The 23,932-nt window shown below is 46.7% G+C and overlaps 1 protein-coding gene across 1 annotated transcript in view; it reads right to left on the bottom strand.

The window, feature by feature from the left end:
* CPNE2 (copine 2) overlaps positions 1-23,932 on the bottom strand; it is a gene marked incomplete in the record, with an annotated part of 162,374 nt that overhangs the window by 67,226 nt on the left and 71,216 nt on the right. The window contains 4 exon segments of the mRNA XM_034788382.1: positions 1,418-1,501; positions 3,681-3,752; positions 18,552-18,626; positions 22,624-22,803. Coding sequence (XP_034644273.1) covers positions 1,418-1,501; positions 3,681-3,752; positions 18,552-18,626; positions 22,624-22,803 — 411 coding nt within the window.

Below are 23,932 nucleotides of genomic sequence, written 5' to 3'. Positions count from 1 at the left end.
ATTGTTTTATCCAATACAGTGTATTTAAACTGAAGTGTCTGGGAAACGCCACTGAGGCTTTACCTACTGCTGCAACCCTTGTTCTGTCTTGGTCACCTCTCACCAGGATCAACGTGAGCAGCCTGCTTCGCCCCTCTCCAGTTTATCCAAAATCCTGCTGTTTCTCCTTCTTTTGCTGCTCCAGCTACATCACCCCTCCTTGAGTCCTTGCCTGGGCTCTTCGTTTTTACCTCAGGTTCAACCCCCTCTTCTCCATGGCTCTACACTCTTGACCCCTCTTCTAGCTCTGCTCTCCTGCAGTCCTACTCCACCGTCCCCTCCCAATCCATTCACTTGACCGGTCCTTCCTTCTTTCCCACCCTCGCTTGGATTCATTCAGACTGCCCTGACCGCAGTGAATCCTCTCCACCTCCTTAAGACACACTTCTTACATGAAGCCTAAGTTGGTCTCCTCTCTAATCAGGCCTCCACACTCTCCTATCTGTATATTGTTACCCTGTGCTTGGTTTGGTGGAACTCAAGTCACAGGCTCTTTGGGCCAGGTGGAATCTCTTCTCTGCAAAGTGCTGTGCATAGCTACCACACTTACATAATTAGGGTTTCTGATGTTCAGTTTTAATTGATAAATACCAACGAAGCCCCCTCCCCATAAAAACCAAATGAAATCTGTATATCCAATGAACACCGAGAAAACCCTGGAAATTGTTACTTGTATCTAAGGGCCTGTCCACATGAAGCAGTAATGTGGACTACAGGGGTGTGATTTCTAAAATGCACCAACATGTTGTGCATTAATTGGACAGTGTAGACCCTGCTGGTGCACAGTCAACGTTCTCTAATGCACTTTAACTTAGTACGGTTTGAAACAGTATTACATTAAATTAAAGCATGCTAGGGAACATTATGAAGAGATTATTCATTACAGTAAAATCTATTGTAATGAGTAATGTACAGTACATATTACCAGTTACAGTCCATACAAAGAGAAAGCCCTGAAGAAAACCAAATCTTTGCACGGAAGTAAAAAATTGCTAAAAATAACCTCCACCCCCAAACCTCAGAAGCCCTAAAAATACATTGATTGTAGAATCATAGAATTGCAGGACTGGAAGGGACTCTGAGAGGTCATCTAGTCCAGTCCCCTGCACTCATGGCAGGACTAAATATTATCTAGACCATCCCTGACAGGTCATTGTCTAACCTGCTCTTAAAAACCTCAATTATTTGTTTAGCTTATTTGCTGAAACTCTGACCACCACCAACTCTCCCACTTTCCAAGTCAAACAGTCTCAGCTGGACATGGGTAGGCAAAGAAATGGATTTACAACAAGGTCCACCTGTCCGCTCACCTCTGATCAGTGATACTATCAGAAAAAAGGTTAAGGACAAAAAAGTACCAAGTGGCTAACCCACTCACCTCCGTTCTGTGGACCAGCATCCATTTCCCATCGTCGCCTGGTTTATAAAACTCTAGAAATGGATCTGACTTTCCAAACAGGTCCTGTGGGAAAATGCAACATGGGTTTTACAATTATTTCCATTCAACTGTACGATGCTCAGGCATGGGACACCCTGCAAAAGGAAAATGACACCCTTCACAACAAGTTAGAGGACTTCATAGTCCTAGTTGTCTTCTGCCAAGGCAGGGAAGAATATAACACAGAATTAAAGTGACAACACATGGTTATTAAACATCCCCTAGCAAGTTTTACAAGTTTAACTGATAGGATTAGTAATAAGCACCTAGAATGGGAGTATTGTTATAAAAGAGACTGGTCTCGTATTTATTTTGACCTGCACATTGTAAGTATTAAGGGTGTGGTTTTCAAAAGCTCTCAGAGTTAGTCTGACGCTGCTCCTATTTGAAGTCAATGATAAAACTCCACTGATGTGATGGGTGCAGTGTTACAGCAAAGCCCTCTTGAAACACACACCCTAACCTCTTAGGACTTGTCTTCAGAAGTGTGGACACATTTGTAGCACTTTCAAATTTCTAGCAATTTAGGTTGTCCCTGTACATTTAACAGGAGGCGGCTAAACTGACAATAGACAGGTGTAAATCAACGTAAGAGTGTCCACACACCACGCTGCATCCCTTTAATTAAACTGGTTTAAAATCCCACCTTCAGTTCAACAACTCTGTTTAGACCAGACCCTAGTACAGGAGGAGGAGTACCTACGCTGATGGGAGAAGCTCTCCAGTTGGCGTAGGTAGTGTCTTCATTAAGGGCTACAGTGCTGTAAGTATAGACAAGCCCTTACATTGTTAGAGACACCACTCAAACAAAGAGTAACACTGGCTATCGGAAGAAGGTTTCCAAGCCCCACCTTTTCAAAAGCACAGGGAGAGGGTCTGTCTTTATGAAAGAGCTCACGAACTTTATTGGGAACCATGAAGCTAAAATTCCGTGCAACCCTGAAGACTTACAAGGCAGAGGTATATTCATGAAGCGCTACATTAAACTCTTGCAGCCAAACTATTTTACCCAGAAGCCCAGAGAAATGCATAAATTCAACAAATGCAAACACAGTAACCAAGTACAGATGGACCCTGCAACATCCTAAATGCGTATCACCAACACGTTTCCCATTTGGCCCACATTTTACGGTAAATTGTTCCAGTAGAAAAACTGTGCAAGTTTACAGGTTTTCCATGTGCGATTGCACATTCACAGTCCTAACAGCAACATGCTGAGTGGGTTCTATAGAGAATATGCATCCCGTATGTAACGGAAAACCACGTAGCTGAGTTCAGGTTTAGAAAAACATCTGAAGCATGAAAAAATAAAAAAAAATGCACAAACGTCCCGGAATGAAAAGATATACGCAGCAATAAGAAGCGAACGGAGCAAACCCTTTATGGTTTCTCTAGCGCAAACCACATCAGCCTTGACAGACAGATCATGTAATAATCAGAGACACGCTGACTCTGCTCCAGCCAATGCTGTTAACTTTCACTCTATCTTTAGATACCTCCCCGATAAAGAGCCGCTTGTTTCCTGCCAGTTTATAGACACACTCTCTCTATGTATGCAGAGAGATTATTTATAGGCGCACTCACACCGGGCATAGGGAACCATATTGACACTCTTAGTTACAGCCAATACCCACAATTTAATCCATGAGCAGTCCACTTCCCATCAGTGGCATTACTTGTGGCGTAAGGCACTACTCAGTGAGTAAAGGGATCAGACTCTGACCTTGAATGGTTAGTGAAAACAAGTTTGTTGCTTAATATCCTCAAAAGACAAAACACTCAACAAAGCTGGTGGAAAGAGGAAGGAAAGCGGCAGCAGCAACAATACATGAGCGAATCATAGGACTGGAAGGGAGCTCGAGAGGTCATCTAGTCCAGTCCCTGGACTGATCCCAGGGTCCCAGCTCCACTCCACTGCAGCCCCTTTCATCAACGGATCTCAAAGCAATTTACAAAGGAAATCCGTATCCCCATTTTACAGATGGGGAAACTGAGGCACGGGGAGACAAAATGCCTTGCCCCGGTACCCAGCAGGCCAATGCTAGAGATGGAATAGGACCACAGGGCGATTGAGTCCCAGTCCAATGCTCTATCCATTAGGTTCTCATGAGTCACTGATACCTTTACAAGTAATGGTTTTCAGGATCCCATAGCTGATAAAGAGGTTTAACGTTTGCACGTTGAGAATAAAACACCCACACACCTTTTTATCCAGTTTTCTGCCAGCCATGCTCAGAGTGATCACTCTGTTATCTGACAGCTCTTGGGCAGCTATCTGAAAGACAAGAGAAAGTTTTATTCATTTTTAGAATGAAAATTAAATTCACTGATTAATTGCACAAGAGATTCCAAAGCCAAAACTACGAAAGAGCACGTTAGGCCTTCTTTGATTGTTTAATCGTTTACTACTTAGAATGAGATACATCCCTACAAGCTGCACAAGACCTGTTCTCAAATACACTCATTACATAGCCTAAAAATACAGCAAGGGTTAGGAACAAATATCACCCTTGTCAAACTGTAGGTAATTTTACCAGTCCAGACAAAAGTCTATTTCTCTCAACCCCCTCCCGCCCCCCCCCTCCCCCCCGGCCTTTTACTAGAATTGTTAATGAAAAAACAAGAAAAGACTATTGAGTTTATAAAAACATCATCACCCTCGTCACTGAACGGAGAAATTTACAAGGTTGATTTATACACATGACCCATAATTAGACCATCTATGGCCCTGATCCTGCAATTGGATGCAAACGTCCGCATCCGTTCGCCCATATGCAGCCCCACTGAACTCAGACAGACCCAGATGCAGGATCGGGCTCCAAGTGTTGCTACTACGATTCAGAAGGAACCATCAAAGTACTTTTCTTCCCCTCCACTACTCATTAGTACTGCTCGGTGTCTTTGAAGCTTAAAACTGAAATCTAGTCTCCTTTACCCCTATAGCCTAGACATACTGGTTCTTTGTTGTACAGCTGCTGAGTTAGTTCAGTCCACCCGCGTAATGCTTATTTCCTGCCTCCCGCCCCACTCCATGGCGGACTCCCTCTGTTCTCTAGTCTTCCCATGTCACGCTTCAGTACAACATCCATAACGCAAACATTGCGTCCATTTGCAAATGAAGGTTGGGCCATTTTCTCTTTTGCCCCATTTAGATTTCACCCCAAAAGCTTCTGTGAAATCAAACTGGCAGAACGAAAAATAATTCCATGGGAATAATATGGCTGGCATCAGTGCAATGTGTTGCATTTCCCCCCTCAATTCGCCTCCTGCCCTAGCCTTGGAAAAGGGACATTGAAAATAGCTTTTTTCCTCCAACAACCTTCGCTTCCCAAAATGATTAGACTAAAAAACAGTGAGTCGTGGAGCATCTGTTGGGTTTGAGCCAAGTGGAGCTGGTTATCATCATAAGAACAAAAGAATGGACATACTGGGTCAGACCAATGGTCCATCCAGCCCAGTATCCTGTCGTCCAACAGATCCATCATCCCCTGTTGTCCACTCCCAGCTTTTGGAAGTCTGAGATTTAGGGACACCCAGAGCATAGAGTTGAGTCCCTGACCATCTTGGCTAATAGCCATCGATGGACCTATCCTTCATGAATTTATTGGAGTCTTTTGTGAATCCAGCTATAATTTTGGCCTTCACAACATCCCCTGACAACTAGTTCCATAGGTTGACTATGTGTTGTGTGAAGGAGTACTCCCTTTTGTTTGTTTTAAATCTGTTACCTGTTAATTTCATTGGGTGACCCCTAGTTCTTGTGTTATGGGAAGAGGTAAGGAACACTTCCTTATTCACTTTCTCCACACCATTCCTGATTTGAGACACCTCGGTCATCTCTCTCCCCTTAGTCATCTCTTTTCTAACCTGAACCGTCCCAGTCTTTTTAATCTCTCCTCATATGGAAGCTGTTCCATAGCCATTTTTGTTGCCCTTCTCTGTACCTTTTCCAATTCTAATCTTTTTTTTAGATGGGGCAACCAGAACCACAGGCAGCATTCAGGGTGTGGGCGTACCATGGATTTAGACAGTGGCATGATGATATTTTCTGTCTTATTATGTATCCCTTTCCTAATAGTTCTTAACATTCTGTTTGCTTTTTTTAAACTGCTGCTGCTCATTAAACTGATGTTTTCAGAAAACTGTCCACGATGACTCCAAGCTTTCTTTCCTGAGTGGCAACAGCTAATTTAGACCCCATCATTTTGTGTGCATAGCTGGGATGATGTTTTCCAATGTTCATTACTTTTCATTGATCAATATTTAATTTCATCTGCCATTTTGTTGCCCAGTCACCCAGTTTTGCGAGATTCCTTTGTAACTCTTCGCAGTCTGTTTTGAACTTAGCTATCATGAGTTATTTTGTATCATCTGCAAACTCTGCCTCCTCACTGTTCACATAAGATCATGTTTTCCAGATCATTGATGAATAGGTTGAGGCTTTCTGAAAGTCCAAGTACACTATGTAAACTGGATCACCTAGTCCACATGTTTGTTGCCCCTCTTCCCCCAAACAATTGTAATAGATTGGTGAGGCATGATTTCCCTTTACAAAAGCCATGTTGACTCTTCCCCAACATATCACGTTCGTCTATGTGTCTCACAATTCTGTTCTTTACTATAGTTTCAAGCATTTCCCCTGGTACCGAAGATAGGCTTACCGGCCTGTAATCGCCAGGATTGCCTCTGCAGCCTTTTAAAAAAATCGTTACATTAGCTATCCTCCAGTCGTCTGTACAGAGGCTAACACAGTTAGTAGTTCTGTAATTTCATATTTGAGTTACTTCAGAACTTTTGAGTGACAACCATCAGGTCTTGGTGACTTACTAATGCTTCATTTATCAATTTGTTCCAAAACCTCCTCCACTGACATCTCAATCCGAGACAGTTCCTCAGATTTATCACCTAAAAAGAACGGCTCAGGTGTGGGAATCTCCCTCACATCCTCTACAGACCAATGCGAAGAATTCATCTAGCTTCTCCGCAATGGACTCATCTTCCTTGAGGGCTCCTTTAGCATCTTGATTGTCCAGTGGCCCCACTGATCATTTGGTAGGCTTCCTGCTTCTGATGTACTTAAAAAAAAAAAGGTTTGCTGCTAGTTTTTGTGTCTTTTGCTAGTTGCTCTTCAAAGTCCTTTTTGGCCTGCCTAGTTATACTCTTACCTTTGACCTGCCAGAGTTCATGTTCCTTTCTATTTTCCTCAGTAGAATTTGACTTTCAATTTTTAAAGGATGTCTAACTGCCTCTTTTGCTCTGTTGTTTAACCATGTTTGCACTTCTTTGGTCCTCAATGTTTTTTTTTAATTCGGGATATTGTGACGGGATCACCTCTACTAACTGCTCAGTGGTGCCTCCTTGTGGCTCATCTGGGGAACTAGCTCTGCCATCTGGTCTGATGCCACTTCCTGCAGTTACTCAGCCCGTCATTCCCCTCACTTACGCCGTGACCTCTCATGCACCAGGAGCTGCAGCTCTTTCCTCTTCATTGCTTAGCCCTCCGGCTAAGTCACATTAAAGTTCTCCCCCCTTCTGGGGTAACATGAATGTCTGCTTCCAGCTGCCTCTAAATGGGCTATCCCTAGTGTGCCACTCCAGTAGTGACTTGTAGGGGAACCCAGGCCCACCCTCTACCCCAGGATCAACTTCTGTTGGCGAGAAGAAGAACTAGAGGTCACCAAATGAAATTAATAGGCAGCAGGTTTAAAACAAATAAAAGGAAGTTCTTCTTCACATAGCGCACAGTCAAGTTGTGGAACTCCTTGCCTGAGGAGGTTGTGAAGCTTGGGACTATAACAGCGTTTAAAAGAGAACTGGATAAATTCATGGAGGTTAAGTCCATTAATGGCTACTAGCCAGGACGGGTAAGGAATGGTGTCCCTAGCCTCTGTTTGTCAGAGGGTGGAGATGGATGGCAGGAGAGAGATCACTTGATCTTTACCTGTTAGATTCACTCCTTCTGGGGCACCTGGCATTGGCCACTGTCGGCAGACAGGATACTGGGCTAGATGCACCTTTGGTCTGACCCAGTATGGCCATTCTTATGTTCTTATGAGAGAGACCTGAAGAAGAGCTCTGTGTACGCTTGAAAGTTTGTCTCTCTCACCAACATGAGTTGGTCCAATAACAGATATTACCTCACCCACCTCGTCTTTCATTTATGTCACACAAAAGGATCCTAGACATTAGAAAGTTAAACCCTACTGGGTCTTCTCTACAAATGCAAATGGTTTCCCCAACCGAATCTATGACTCTGGGCAGAATCTGCATTTCATTCGTCATCCCGGCACTTGGGATGTTTAAATTGATGCAAAAGCTCAGTGCCTGCTCCCAGCCACATCAATTGGATTCCTCACTGGCAAACTTTCTCACCTGCTTTCCGTTCACGAGGCTATCACAGAGAACGGGGCTGACCTGTCGCTACTGTAAGTCATCTTGCATCTGAAGAAGTGAGGTTCTTACCCACGAAAGCTTATGCTCCCAATACTTCTGTTAGTCTCAAAGGTGCCACAGGACCCTCTGTTGCTTTTTACAGATTCAGATTAACACGGCTACCCCTCTGATACTGTAAGTCAGTGGACACCAGTTTTCACCAGCTGAGGGCCTGGCCCCAAGGGCCAAAATCATCCATTGTTGCTACTCAAGTTATAGCAGGCATGAATGTAGCCCAGCACATAATGAGTTAAAGAGGCATCTTTCACCCTCCTATAAACTGAAAAATAGCTTTCACTGCCAAACACCAGTGGGCTGGTTTTGTCTGGAATATGCTCTAATGTGTTTCTTGGTATTTTAAGGAAGGGACATTTTATAACAAAAAAATAGAAAGTCATTTATGTTGTCAGTGATTATCTGCTGTTTTTTAGAAAAGGCTTCATCCTCCTCTAAGGGCTGTCCCCCTCCCAACCCATCCTCTTCCACTGCACCCTGCCGCCTAGCGCTACCTCCAACCTCGTGTGTGACAGAGGGTATTACACCAGGCATGACAAACTCCTGGCGTCGCCGCGGGGCTCGGCAGCAGAACACAGGGGTATGAAACAGCAGCTGAAGACAATCAGGCTCCAGAGAACTCAGAAGGGTAGAAATACACACATTTTGATTTGTATTAGTCCGATAATATTTCAGAGCGTTCCCCGATGCAAGATCCCTGCATGAGTATTTAAGAGGAAGCATAATCACATCTAGGTCATTACGAAACTTGGGAAATCAAGGGACAATTTTCATCAGAAGGAGCAATCAGAGGACACTTACTGCTTAAGAAAAATGCAGAGGCAGTAGAGAGTTATAGCCTGTCGTGTCTCTTCAGACAACTAGGATAGAGCACCATTTATGGCCTCTGAATAACTATTAGAACAAAGCACTTTAAGTATAGACCTCTGCTCTAGGAGACAGAGACAACACGCACGCTTAGGGAGATGCTGATTGTATTATGGTACATGCTGAACTTCCTAATACCAAAACGTGTTGTGTGTGGTTCACGGCCCAGCATAGAAGTGGAGATTTCACTGCAGAAGCACACAGGAGACCGGCTGCTGCAGGAGGATGGACAGAACGGTCAGCGCTGGCATGTTTCACAGTGTAAGGACACCCGGGGATGGGTCAGTTGCAAGGACTGAACCCAGGACCTCTGGATCTAAAAGCATTAATGGCTCAAGAACCAGGCCTGTATGTCAGGGTCGCCGAGAGCGGGTTTGGGCCCCGGTGAAAAAAAAATTTCGGGCCCCCCAGCAAGGGCGGACCAGCTAAACAGGGCCAACAAGAGGTGGGGGAAGCCGGGCCCCCTTCCGGAGCGCCGGGCCCCGGTAATTTGTACTGGCTTCCCCCCCTCGTCGGGCCTGTCTGGAAGTGACAGCAGACTCTGATCTCTGTAGGCTCTCTGGCCATCAGCGGGGCACCAAGACGCTGTTGGTTAGTGCATTGCAACAGGCTGCCTGCAGCTCCAGGGAGGAGATGCTAAGTACAGGGCTGCTCTCTCATTACCATCTTTCACCCTTCTCAGGACCAAATACGTCACTATCTGCCCGACACAGGCAATGTCCAAGGCCCAGAGCTAGGAGGGGAATGGGCCATTCCTATGAATAAGGAGCCTGGAAAGCTGCTGAAGACTAACGAGAGTGCTTTAAGAAGAGGCAGCAGGCCTTCATGGCTAAGCCATCAGGCTGAGAGTCAGAGGCCCTGGGTTCTAGTCCTGGCTCGGTGACAGATGTGTTGTGTGACCTCAGTTGCTTCCCCTCTCCAATGTGGGGATGATGACAGTGGGCAGAAGTCTAGCATGGAAGACCCTACAGGAGGGACACAAAGCCAAGGCTGGGGCTGGAATTTAGGCTGTACCCCGTTCGTTCCTTTGCTAATAAGGTTAAGCCCCAGGAAGGCAGCGTGCATGACCCGATACCGTGCGCACACACTCCGCAGCAGGGCGGGACGGGCAGCTGCTCCCGAGCCCACTGTAACGTTGAATCACGCTGTCTCTTTTGCTTGCTGTCTCCTCGTTCCCCTTTCATTCCGCGCTCGCTCTGGGCCCATGCCAAGTCTGACTCAAAGCACCGCAGCTATTAGCAACCTAACAAGCGACGGATCGTGCTTCGGAAGCACACACCTTTGCAGTAGAGAGGTTCTGTTACCAGGCAGCCTTATCTCCTTGGATAATAAGTTAAGCTGCATAAGTGAGTTTGACGACTGAAATTATTTTATGCCGCTTTCCTGCCCGTGCTTGGGGCAGATCCAGAGGGAGAATTTCCAGCGGTAACAGACGTACCCACACGAGCTTGCACCAAGCTAGCACGCGAAAAGCAGAGCAGCGGTAACCGCTCGGAGCACAGATGGGGTAACCGCTCGGAGCACAGTCCTGGCTGACGCCCTAGGTGCGCACTCACGGCAGCTAGGCTGTGCCGCCCGGGCTACCCTGCATCTGTCAGTGCACTGGTTCCATCAGAGCTAGTATGGACAGGGCTCCAGCTGGGAATTACACTCCAGCTCCAGGGGTACATCTACACTGAAATCAACGATCGGCGGCACCACGGCAGGTCTGGGTCAGCTGACTTGGGCTATAAAATTGCACAGTAGATGTTAGGGCTCGGGCTGGAGCCAGAGCATTGAGCCCCCGGGCTCCAGGCCAAGCCCGAACCTGAACATCTACACTGCTATTTCTAGGCCCATGAGCCCGACTCAGCTGACCCAGGCTGACTCTGAGACTCGGTGCCACGCGATTCTTTATCACGGTGTAGACGTCCCCTCAGACCCCTGCCCAGATCACACTGCCCCGGTAAAGCACCCAGGTGTCTTGGCAGCGGACATCAATATAAATGTAGAGCCCGACATAGGCGCTGACTCTGTGGGTGCTCAGCACCCACCAGCCAACCGCCCATCAGCTGTTTGGCGGCACCCAAATATTAGCACGTCAGCCGTGACAACTCAAACTGCAACAGGGGCAGAGATCTGAATCCACATCTCCTGCCTCTCAGGGTCATGGAGTCCAAAGCCAGAAGGGACCATTGTGACTATCCAGTCTGACCTCCTGCGTAACACAGGCCAGATAACTTCCCCCAGATAATGCCTAGAGCAGGTCTAGAAAAACATCCAGTCCTGATTTAAAATGGGCAGCGATGGAGAATCCACCACGACCCTTGGTAAGCTGAGCACCTTAATCACCAGGCTAGAGAGACGCTCGCTCTTTGGCCCAATGAATATTTATTTATTTATGCAAAGTGGAACAGCTTGAACAGCAGAGATGGAGATCAACCCATCCCCAAATTGCCGACAGCCTGATGGTTAGGCTGCTCACCGGGGAGAGCTGAGTTCAAGTCCCCACTCCGGAGCAGGGATTCAAACTAGGTCTTCCCCATCCCAAGCGAGGGCCCTCACACTCCTGAAGCTGTCCCCAAACAACTTTGTCCCCAGCCAAAACTAATCGGGTCAAGGTTGCAAATAATTTCCGGTTGACCAAGCCTGCATTTTTTTCAGCAAATAAAACTATTAGTCCAAAAATGTTTGCCCAGCTCTAGGTTAGAGGAAAGCACTCTTGAAAGGATGAGCTAAGTGGATATGATATCTAGATCCAAACACAATAGGTAGAGTACGTATCCCAGTTCAACGTACTGGTGCTACCCAATGCACCTGGTAGAACGTGATGCACCAGCTACACTGGTGAATAGGCCAGGGATGTCCTAACACACAGAGGCCGACAGGCCCAAGACGCATGAGATACCGAAAGTATCTCTGTCCTGTTTGCGGGATTCAAGACTATTTCAATGCATGCACAACCCAAATGAACCGCTGGGAATCCCAGTTACCTGAACGGGGACAGTAATATCTTCCATCTCTCACGATTCCTTGGGATTCTCAAAATCACAATGTATGCACATTCCCTTGCAAGTCCCCTGGCTCCGGCACTTGTAGAAAGACGCCCATGACTAACCAATCTGCTCCTGTGCACAACTTTCTAGCGAAATCAGAGGGCAAAGAGGCTGACAGAACGACACTGAAAGGGCTAAACAATCCTTTATGCCTATGTTGCAGCTGATGTATATTTTCCCTTGATAATGACCAATGAAGGAAAACAGAAGCCCGCTGCCCATTCGGCTAGGCCGGATCATATCCCTTCTTGACAATCCAGAGGTACCAGTCAGAGTATTTCAGTCTCATATTTGGCAGTATGCTACAATGTATGAGGCCCAGTTTGAGACAATCCGTGAGGCACAAGATACAGGGACGTGTCAGCCAGAGATACTCTTCCCAAAAGCAGCAAGACTAAATCCAAAGGACAGATCAGCACGCAATCGCAGCTCTGTATTTCTCTAAGCTGAGCTACAGGGAGTGTTCCCTGAACGTATTGCAGATCGACGCTAAGTCAAGGACTGGAGAGTCTCATTCAGTAAGGAAAAGCACAGGGAATAAACCCAGCCTGAACCGGACTGGTGACACGGGCTGGTAAGACGTGTTAGTCTAACTTGCTTGCAGTCATCTGGGAGAAGGGATCTGCTGTACGATACAGCGCAGAGGCTACTGGCTGATGTAAAAACATCCCAGCTGGGGGTTCTGTTTGCCACATGCCAGACTGGCCTCTAGTTCTGGCTCTTTTAAAAAACAATAATTTATGTGAGTTTTGAGCTGGCGACAGCACAGGATGAACTCTCCTAGAGATCCAAGTTCTCTGGTCGCTCATGAGAGGTACCCAGCATTGGCAGCAGACGGGACCCAGAACTCTAAGGGATTTCAGTCTTGGCCTTTTCCAAAATCAGTGCTTTTTGTGAAGCCTGCTCTTGGTGTAAACCTGACCCTTGCTGGATGGGACTGGCTCTCTTTGGATACTTTACCAGCTCTGGTGCTCAGGGATGTGACCCTCTGCCCATTACTCCGAATTAGACCTACCAGAACAATAGAGAGCAGCAGACATTCTGCAGTCACGCTCCTCTTAAACACAACATTAAAATAAATCTCCTTCCAACTGCTAGAATGTTTCCCATCAGATTCACGCACAATACCTCCGCTAGCTTCCTTTTGATTCTCAGCATCATCCACACACATTGGAAATTCTTCCACACTCTGAACACAAGGAAGGGCCTTCGTCAATGCACAATTTGCAACAGCCACCCAAATCTTTGGTTTCCAAGGACAACCTTATCACACATGGAACACTTTGCACAGGGCCATTTATTTTTTTAAAGCAGCTTCTTTAATCATCTGAATTTCTCTATTTACTCTAAACATGATTTAGGCATTACATTCCTTCCCCTCCACAAAAACCTCAAGGGACAGATCCTTTTCAGTGGCCCTTTGGTCTAGCCGGTTAGAAGGTGATATCAATTGCTATACACTTAGCAGTAGGCCTGTGTGAACACTGGACTGGGATGAACATTTTCCTATGAATATTTGTTAGAACGTTGGAATCGATCACTCCCGTCGTATTTGCGTTCCCTTTGGGTCTGCCTTTCCCGAGTGTCTCCACTGGGTATTGCTGGCACCAAAGCTCGTGGAAAGCAAACCTGAAGTGCCCACTCTCAACTGCTTGCAGAAAGCAAAGTTAAAACAGCCTAATTCCCGTGAACGATTACACCAGAAACAGAACGAGTGAAGAGTTGCACTCAACCAACCAGATCACTCGTGAGCAGAGCGGGCCGGGAATTTTCCGACGACAGTTTCGTTGGATAACGCTGGTTTGTCAAACCTGAAATGTTCTGCGAGAACGGTTCAGGTTCGATGGACTTTTGCCAAGTCCCAGGGAGGGCTCTGAAACAACCCTGCCTGGCTTCCTGGTGGAATCCTGGGGAACATGGGATTACAGGATCCGCAGCTCCACATCAGAACTAAGTCAAATTTTGAAATATCCCAGGAACCAAAAATCCCAAATTGCAGCCAGTTCTACTCGTGACCCCTAGAGTTCCCAGCTCTGACGCCGACAAGCCTCAGGACATTGGCCAAGTCACTGGGGGTGGACCTTTCAAAAGCACCTAAATGATTTAGGAGCACACGTTCCCGTGCCTTGCAGTGGCATGGGTATTATGAGGATGCTGGTGCATTCCTGAGTGGAGAATGGCTCAGGGTGTGTGAGAATTAGCAGGGATTGTGCTCCTCAGTCACTGAGATGCGTCTGTAAACCCCGTCCTTAAACTCCATGTTCCTCAGTTCCCATTGGTAACATGGGCAAAATAACTGCTCATGAGATGGGGGACGTGTAAGGACTGGTTAACATTTGGGCCAGCGCTTTGAACATTTGAAGCACTCAAGATAACTAAGTGCTGCCCTCTGCCAGTGGGCCTTCTATAGCCACCTTCCTTCCCCACCCCCACTCCTGGACTGGCGATTGGCTGCGCACACGGCGGGCGATCTGGACAGAGATGAAGATCTCTTCCGACATAGTCAATAATTCCTTTCAAGCTGCTGATCAGGAAGGGAGACGAAAGCCCTCCGCAGCACAGTGCATTCGCATGGGCGTCATTTGCATAACGAAGCAGCCAGCAAGGCCGCTAGTCTAGTCGGGCAGAAAGGAATGTGGAGATTCAGACGCGGCAGGGGACCCTCGGACGCACACAGAACCGGAGGAGCAGCGGGAGGGCTGGCAGGGCTGAAACGGAAAGAGCTCCCAGACAGCAACCAAGAGCTCCGAGAATTAAAGGAGCAGCCCGCTGCCTCAGCACATATGCTAACATATCCCTGCTCTATCTTCCATTAAAGACAACTGCTCTCCATCTCCCTAGGAACGCCCAGAAATATGGGACTCAGAACCGGGTAGAAGAAACAATCATATTCCGAGATACCTGGGATATAACTCATACTAGAGTAAAAGGGGAGGGGAATAGCTCAGTGGTTTGAGCATTGGCCTGCTAAACCCAGGGTTGTGAGTTCAATCCTTGAGAGGGCTACTTAGGAATCTAGGGCAAAATCAGTACTTGGTCCTGCTAGTGAAGGCAGGGGGCTGGACTCCATAACCTTTCAGGGTCCCTTCCAGCTCTATGAGATAGGTATATCTCCATCTGTTATTATATTAAAAGCCAGGTAGACAGCGCCTAGTCGCTAAGCAACTACCTACTGCTCAGGTAACATGCTGGCTCAGGGTTCTGTGTCACCTCTTCACAGCTGGTCCAGAGGATAAGAGCCTACTACTGCTAGCAGAGTTAATCCTTTAGGCCAGGTCTACACCACCACATACTTCGGCATAACTTACGTCGCTCAGGGGTGTGAATAAGCCACCCCCCTGAGTAATGTAAATTACACCAACCTAAGTGCCAGTGTGGACAGCACTATGTTGGCGGGAGAACTTCTCTCGCAGACATAGCTACCACCTCTCATGGGGGTGGGTTTAGTATGCCGTCTCTCCTGTCGGCACAGAGTGTCTTCACCAGATGCGCTACAGCAGTGCAGCTGTACCGATGTAGCGCTTCTAGTGTAGACATGCCTTTAGTTCAAGTGGAAGACATCTGTGCTGTTTGTGCTGAAGATCCCAAATTCAATCCCCACAAACATGATGGTGGGGGAGTTTATAGTAAGAGGGAAAATCCGAAGAGACAGGACCAGCATTTGACATTAACATCTCCTAGAACGGCCTTAGGCACTTCTAATGCATTCACCACTTTTACGGAAACAAGACTTTCTTTAAAAAGTTAAAGGGACACCACAGGTCCAAACTTTTATGTTTTGTGCACCCTAACGTTTACAAGAGCCAAAAACAGTAGGGTGTTTTCATGTTACTGTTTATGTGGAAGATTATTGCATTCCAGTGTTTGCCATGCTAACACTGCAACACTGTTCAAACACCGCAGCTTTATGTCTGAGAACCAGAAAGAGAAACTGACTAGAAGCAAAGTTAAGTTTCAACTAGTTTATTTTCACCATCCAATCGGATTTAATTGCAAAATAGTAACTTACATACATTGTACAGAGTGAATTAAACATTTAAAACCCTTTCAGGTTTAGTAATCCAAGATATTAGCCGGAGATAAGGAATTATTTTTTGAAACAAATGTGTTTTTGTAAACTTGACAAGTGACCTTTTAATCTGGCTCAATTCTTCCACAGTAAGTGCCAAGTGCAGGGTGGAGAGAGACTTAATCAGGAAAGACATATGAATTCCGTACTGCTCATTAATTTTCCCATTGCATTTTCTTTCGCCTTTTAAGATTTTTTAAAAAGGCCCCTGAAGCGATCCTGGCAACTTCAGTACCAGGCAAACTGGTTGAAGCTATAGTAAAGGAAAGAATTATCAGGCACATGGGGAAGAGTCAACATGGCTTTTGTAAAGGAAAATCATTCCTCACCTATTTATTACAGTTCTTTGAGGGGGTCAACAAACATGCTGACAAGAGTGATCCAGTGGATGTAGTGTACTTAAACTTTCAGAAAGCCTTTGACAAGGTCCCTCACCAAAGGCTCTTAAGCAAACTAAACAGTCCTGGGATAAGAGGGAGGTTTTCTATTGGATCAGTAACTGGTTAAAAGACAGGAGACAAAGGGTAGAAATAAATGGTCAGATTTCAGACTGGAGAGAGGTAAATAGTGGTGTCCCCCAAGGATTTCTACTGGGCTCAGTGCTGTTCAACAGATTCACAAATGATCTGGAAAAAGACAAACGGTGAGGTGGCAAAGTTTGCAGACGATACAGAAGTACTCAAGATAGTCAAGTCCAAAGCAGGCTGTGAAGAGTTACAAAGCGATCTCACAAAACTGGGAGACCGGGCAACAAAATGGCAGATAAAATTCAGTGTAGATAAATGCAAAGCAACACCTATTTGAAAACGTAATCCCAATTATACGTACAAAATAATGGGGTCTGAGTTAGCGGTTACCACTCAAGAAAGATCTTGGAGTCATTGTGGATTGTTCTCTGAAAACATCAGCTTAATATGCAGCAGCAGTCCAAAAAAACCATCAATGTTAAGAACCATTAGGAAAGGGATAGATAATAAGACAGTAAACATGAGAACGCCACTATATAAATCCATAGTACGCCCACCCACCTTGAATACTGCATGCAGTTCTGGTCACCCTATCTCAAAAAAGCTATATTAGAAATGAAAAAGGTACAGAGAAGGGCAACAAAACTGATTAAGGGTATGGAAGCTGTTCCATACGAGCAGAAATTAAAAAGACGGGGACTGTTCAGCTTAGAAAAGAGACGAGGAAGGGGGAATATGATAGGGGTCTCTATAATCATGATTGGTGTGGAGAAAGTGAATAAGGAAGTGTTAGTTACTCCTTCATATAACAGAAGAGTCAGGAGTCACCCAATTAAATTAATAGGCAGTTTAAAACAAACGAAAGGAAGTATTTCTTCACACAATGCACAGTCTGTGGAACTCTTTGCCAGAGGATGTTGTGGAGGCAAAAACTGCACCTCTACCCCAATATAACGCTGTCCTTGGGAGCCAAAAACTCTTACCCCATTATAGGTGAAACCGCATTATATCGAACTTGCTTTGAACCGCCGGAGCGCGCAGCCCCGCCCCCCGGAACGCTGCTTTACCGCGTTATATCCAAATTTGTGTTATATCGGGTCGCGTTATATCGGGGTAGAGGTGTATAACTAACTAGATAAGATCATGGAGAATAGGTACATCAACGGCTATTAGCCAAAATGGTCAGGGATGCAATCCCACGCTCTGGGTGCTTCTAAGCCTCTGACTCCAGATGCTGCAACTGGACAAACAGGGAGTGGATCTCTTGATGAATACCTGTCCTCTTCGTTCCCTCTGAAGCACCTGGCAATGGCCACTGTCAGAAGACAGGATACTGGGCTAGATGGGCCACTGGTCTGACCCAGTATGGCCGTTCTTATGTTCTTTTAATGTTAGCGAAATCCTGTTACCATCTTACCAGTTTCTACAGTGAATAGCAATACAGACACACTGCAGCAGCCACGCTTAGCCATTCTTTAGCACTGTTTAAAACCAGTCTTGATTTCAATACCCTTTAACCACCTCACTTAACATAGAAGGAAAAGCTCTTCAGCTGGACTGTTGTCACCCAGCTGAAAATCTGACAGAGCTCAGATCTAACATTTAGAAGAGTCAAAGGTCAAAAACCAGTCCTAAATCTACCCTCTTCATGTAAAGAAAAGATTGCTACATATACCAACAATGGGAAAGCCACCACCTGGGGGGATTGTGCATCAGGCGAGAGATGCTGTTGCTAAGAGACCTGTTGCTAAGTTGTAAGTCCTGTCTTCTTACTACAAATAAAACCACTGATTATCAGCAGCGTAATATAATCAACCCATTTATCTCAGTCTGTTTCAGGGAGGGTTGGAGAGAGACCATGTGCATAACAAGAAAAGCATATTACTTCGTACTTACCCAGAGATTTAGATTTTGTTATTTCAGTGCCCCCGGGAACCCAACTAAGAGAAGGGCCCCATTGTACTAAACACTGTACAGACACGTAGCAAGAGGCAGTCCCTACCCCAAAATGCTTACAATCTAAATAGACAAAAGCTAGGAGGGGAAACGGAAGCTCAGAAAGGTGAAGTGACTTGCAGAAAACAGAACTCAGGTTTACGGGGTCCCAATCCAGTGCACTATCAAGCGGACCACACCGTGTCTATTATCTAAATTCCCACACGATATATATAATAAATTAGTAACTGTACCGTTATCATCCCCTTTCCAGCCGGCTTCCCATTTCCCAGAAGTAGCGTTCTTGTTATCTTCTTGCTTGAGACAATCTAAGGAAGCCACAAAAACCAGAGATGTAATGGTCTAAATGATCAAAAACAAAGTGAGGAGGAATTGATCACAGCCTAAATTAGCTAATTCCGGTGACATGTTCACAGTCGCAGCTTTTCGAAACGTATCTTAAAAGGACCACAGAGACACAGTACTTGATTAATGTCACCATCCTCACCAATGCACATTTGCATCAAGTTCTTCCTTCCCAAATCTCTTTAAAAGCATAGGCCTTGCTCCTGTTTTATGCAAAACACCATTGGCCCCTGCTAAAGTCTAATGGTGTGTGCTTGGCAGCTCACAGGACTGGGTTCTTAAACGATATATTCAGGAAAAAAAGCTCACCCCACTCAAAATGCAGCTGTCTCTAGGGTGGAACGTGGCGGCAGTTAAACAGTGCACAGCAACACTACCCAACAATTTAGGCTGAGTGAAAGAACGTAGTTTGAATCCAATTCAAATTACGGGCCATATCCTCAGCCAGTGTAAATAGGCACAATTCTATTGAAGTCAATGGAGCTACAGTGATTTGCACCAGCTTAAGATACAGACTTACTTTTTGAACTTCTCCTCCTCGTTTTAAATAACTTCTTAGAAGCATGACAGTAAAATTCCTTTCTTTGCCAGTTTTGCTCTTCTGTTGATGACTGATTTCCTCACTACCTAAGGGCCGAATCCCGCAGAACACTGGGCATTCCCAAACTCCTGTAGTTTTCAGGGGCACTTTGCATTTTGCCTCAGCGGATCCCAAACGAGGAGCAGCGCTGATCATACTATGAAGTGGATATATATTGTATAATTCCCAGTTCTCTTCCTAAGAAGCCTGAAAACAGCCATTCGGAAGCTGAAATAACCCTCTGCAATCTACTCCGCTGCAATACGGCATCATGTGTAATTTGAGCACTAGCAGCAGCATTAGAGGGAAAAATTCACTTAGTTAAAGTGCTTTCCTGCAATTTCCAGCTCCGATCCTAGGCCAGAGCAGTTTCCACCCAGATGAGATAAGAGATGGTGGCACAGGTCTAACTGGATTTTATCCCGGATTCTCAGTCGAACTCACTGGAAAGGCTTCCCCCCCCCTCGGAAGACAGACCTCTCCTCTAATCGGGGAAGGAGATATTAAAGGCAACAAGTATCAGAAGGGTAGCCGTGTTAGTCTGGATCTGTAAAAAGCGACAAAGAGTCCTGTGGCACCTTATAAACTAACAGACGTATTGGAGCATGAGCTTTCATGGGTGAATACCCACTTCGTCAGACGCAACAGTAAGGGCTGGTCTACCCTGAACATTTACATCAGCACAGCTACATTCCCCTACTGGTGTGAAAAATCCACCCCCCTCAGAGTCGCAGCTATGCAGGCTAACCTCCACAGTAGACAGCACCAGGTCAACGCAAGAATTCTTCCATTAACCTAGCGACCGCCTCCTGGGGAGGTGGATTCACTACTGTGATGGAAGAACCCCTCCCCTCGCTGTCGTGAATGTCGACACTGAAGCGCTGCAGCTGTGTAAACATAACCTAAGTCACAGCCAGGTTTCATCGCATCAAGGACCACAGGATTTTCCTTACAGGACCAGGCCATCATTCCAGCGAGTCTGGTATCTTCGCTCCAGCACTGGCCAAAAGCGATTGCTTTAGAGACAGGCAAAAAAACCGCCGTGAAACTAGGCATTTATGCAGCAGTGCACATCGGGGGTTAAAAGTGGCTTCCTGACCGTGGCAGGCTGGCTGCTTGTGCCCTGAAGCATGAGATTTGATCATGCCTCATAGTTTTAGTTCGCATGGCTGCAGAGGTGGTTGGGGTCATGGAATGAAGCAGTTTTCCCTTTAAATCCAGCCGCGGAATTAATGAGGTGCAACAAAACACTCCAAACTAATCTGACAGAGCTCTAACACAAAAGAGAAATTAAAAGGGGAGGTCAAATGCTTTTTCTAGTGGCTCTTCCAAGCCAGGTTATCTGTACCTAAGGCAGCTTCCTGTCCCTTTTAATAGCTGCCCGGACCTCAAAACTGGGCAGGTTTAATAAAACCCTATAAGGGCAAAAAGCAGTGATCAAAATCCAGTGAAAGAAGCCACCACCCCCTTCAGCTGAGTTTGTGAGCCTGACACTCCAGTGCACTGCATCTTGTCTAGTCAGTTACACCAAAGCAGGTGTTGCCACTCCAATTTGTCCCCATGATTATTCTGGGCTGCCAGATCATCACAGCAACAACCTGCTGTCCACTGCGAGACCATCAAGAGCCACAAAGCAATTGTGCTCCAGCAAGACGCCCCAGTCAGGGGCTCGATTCCGCCTAGTGGTTGAGGGCGCCTAAAAGCCCACTCAGGCGAGGACGTGGAGTGGAGGTGAGCTGGGGGAGGGCCGCCCACAGTAACGGGGGGGGCACACAGTGGAAACGCTCCCCGCCCCAGATCACCTCCACTCTGCCTCCTCCGCTGAGCACACAGCTCCCGCGCTAAGTCTCCTCCAATTGGTGCCGCAAGCCTGGGAGGGGAGGAGAATTAGAGCGGCGCCGGCGTGCTCAGTGGAGGAGGCGGAGCGGAGGTGAGCTGGGGCGGGGTTAGCTGCCGTGGAGGGGGACGAGGTTAGCTTCCACAGGGAGGGGGCTCCCCGGGCGGGGGCTCCCCGGGCCAGGTTAGCTGCCATGGAGGGGGGGCTTACAAGGGGGGGTAGCTGCTGCGAGGGGGGGCTCCCTGGGTGTGTGTGGGGGTGGGTTAGCTGCCATGGCAGGTGGGGCTCCTCGGGTGGGAGGGGCGGGTGGGCGTGGTTAGCTGCCACAGGGGGGCGGTGGGCGGGGTTAGCTGCAACGGGGGCAGGGGGCGCGAAACTTCCTTGCACCAGCCCTGACCAGCATCAATGTGTTTTTGCCCATGTAACTTATTTCACTTGCCGAACCGGTATAAACTATACCGGCACATGCACTTTTTGCTGGTATAAACTGTTTCTAAGCTGGCAGGGCTTGCCATAGAGTTATACCAGCAAACCTTCTCTTGTGTGGGCCTGGCCTTATGGAAAAGGCAGTCTTGCCATCAAAGAGCTTACAGTCTAGGCTACAGCAGGTGGATGTGGAGGTTGTGACGCTGGCAGGTGAGGTGCCAGCTCATGCCAAGGCCCTTAGGTCTCAACTGAACTCTGACAAATACATAGCGGGAACCAGTCTGGCTCACCTGTGTGTTAGTATAGTTAAAATACGTATTAGAATGATAAGAATGTGTTTAGTGATTAGACTTTAATGCATGCAGCAATTGACAAGCATTTCATAATCTCACTTATAACATCTGTAGCCCATGTTATAAAAGGAATATTTAAGTGTTTGCATGGCAGTCCTTTGTAATGGTGTAAATCATCAAGTGGAAGAAAGATGTTAACTAGTGTGAAATGCCACCTTCCAGCAGAAGGTGTTACTTCCTGCCCAACAGAGAGGGTCCATCAATGCCAGGCGAACTATTGTGGAACATTAAAGAGGACAAAAGCCTTGCTGATTGCTCTCTCATGCCCCCCAGGAAGAGGAAACATGCAAGTGAATTCCCTTCCATCAGCTGGGAAGGCTGGTCAGGGAAAGGGAATAAAAATCCCTAATAAGAAGAAACTATCTCTATGCTGCTTGGGCTCTCGAGGGCAAGGTTTTCTAGGCAGGAGCAAGAAACCCCCAGTGTTTAGCCTGGGTTAGCCCTAAGGGACACATAGATCTTGCTTATTATAGACACTTCCATTACCTTTTAGAACTTAAAACTAACTCATTTGTGTGTGTGTGTTTACTTGCTTAAACCTTGTAAATAACGATCTTATTTCCTTTCCCTAGTTAATAAATCTTAAGACGGTTTATTATAGCACTGCTGCAAGCATTGACTTTTGTGTGCGATCTAAGCTGCAATTGACCTGTGGTAAGTGACTGCTCCTTTGGGACTGGGTGTAACCTAAACACGGTTGTGATTTTTGGTGTAACGGATCCTTCTGACTGAGGGAGCCACACAAGTGTCTGCTAGCTGCTCACCGTGCCCAGGGTGCAGGAGAATTCTCCCAGGAAGTCATGCTCATACAGCTGCATGCTCGACTTGTCCTGGTCAAAGAGAGCAAACTTCAGCTTCTGCACTTCTTCAAAGTGGTAATCGACGATGAACTTCTTGGAGAAGGCTGGGTTGAGGTTATTCACGGCCGTCTCGGTCCTGTCGATCTGCAATTAGACAAGGAGTTTGAGCAAGTGATCAACAGGTCTACCAGATATGTACAAGCTGTATCCACCCCACCACTCACGTAGGGCTTGTCTACACGGGGAGTTATTCCTAACAATTCCTAATGAACTTCTTCTGTGTGGATGTTGTTATTCTGGAATAAAAGTGCCTAAGGCTACATCTACACTACAGGGGGAGTCGATTTAAGATACACAAATTCAGCTACGTGAATAGCGTAGCTGAATTCGACGTATCGCAGCCGACTTACCCCACTGTAGGGACGGCGGCAAAATCGACCTCTGCGGCTTCCCGTCGACGGCGCTTACTCCCACCTCCGCTGGTGGAGTAAGAGCATCGATTCGGGGATCGATTGTCGCGTCCCAACGGGATGCGATAAGTCGATCCCCGAGAGGTCGATTTCTACCCGCCGATTCAGGCGGGTAGTGTAGACCCAGCCTAACTCTAAAAGCTTAATCCACTTTGTTAATCAGGAATAGCAATTCCACTTTAAACTCACACCCTACCTTAATCTGAATTAGCGTCTCTGTGTAGACAAGCCCTTCCACCTGCCCCCCGCCATTCAGAAACCCCGCAGCAATTATTAACCAGCTACAGAATCAATGTCCAAAATAAATACACAGCATTCAGGATATACATCGCAAGTCCATGGGCCTGGACTTTAGTACTCAGCACAAGAGAGATGGGACTCATTAAACTGGAGAACTGAGGTTCATGAGGGTGAAGTGCAGAGGTGGAGAAATCCTGCTCTGGTCCTGGGGCCAAAGCACAGGGCTGCAGTGCATCGCCTCCACAGGGCCTCTGCTCCATGCTGTGGGCTTGATCCACAGCTCATTGAAGCCTGCAAGAGTCTCTGTGTTGAAGGCTTCAGGACAGGCCCTATTTGCACATTCCATTAGGGCCCTGGGATAAATGCACATCTCGTGCCTCCTGGAACCAGGTCCTCCCCCACCTATGCCCTTTGTGCTGGCCTACGAGGGGCTGGCACAGAGATCCCTTCCATAACAGCAGATGCAGGGGTCTCCATAGCACATCTGCTCAGCCAGGCCCTCTTCTCTAAGGGCTTAAACTGCAGGGAGGGCCTTTCACTGGGCCTCCTCACCTGAGGAATTT

This window comes from Trachemys scripta, chromosome 13 (assembly GCF_013100865.1).
Source record: "Trachemys scripta elegans isolate TJP31775 chromosome 13, CAS_Tse_1.0, whole genome shotgun sequence".
Taxonomy (NCBI): Eukaryota; Metazoa; Chordata; order Testudines; family Emydidae; genus Trachemys; species Trachemys scripta.
Note: the sequence above shows the minus strand (reverse complement) of the source record. Positions and strands in the feature narration are given on the sequence as shown.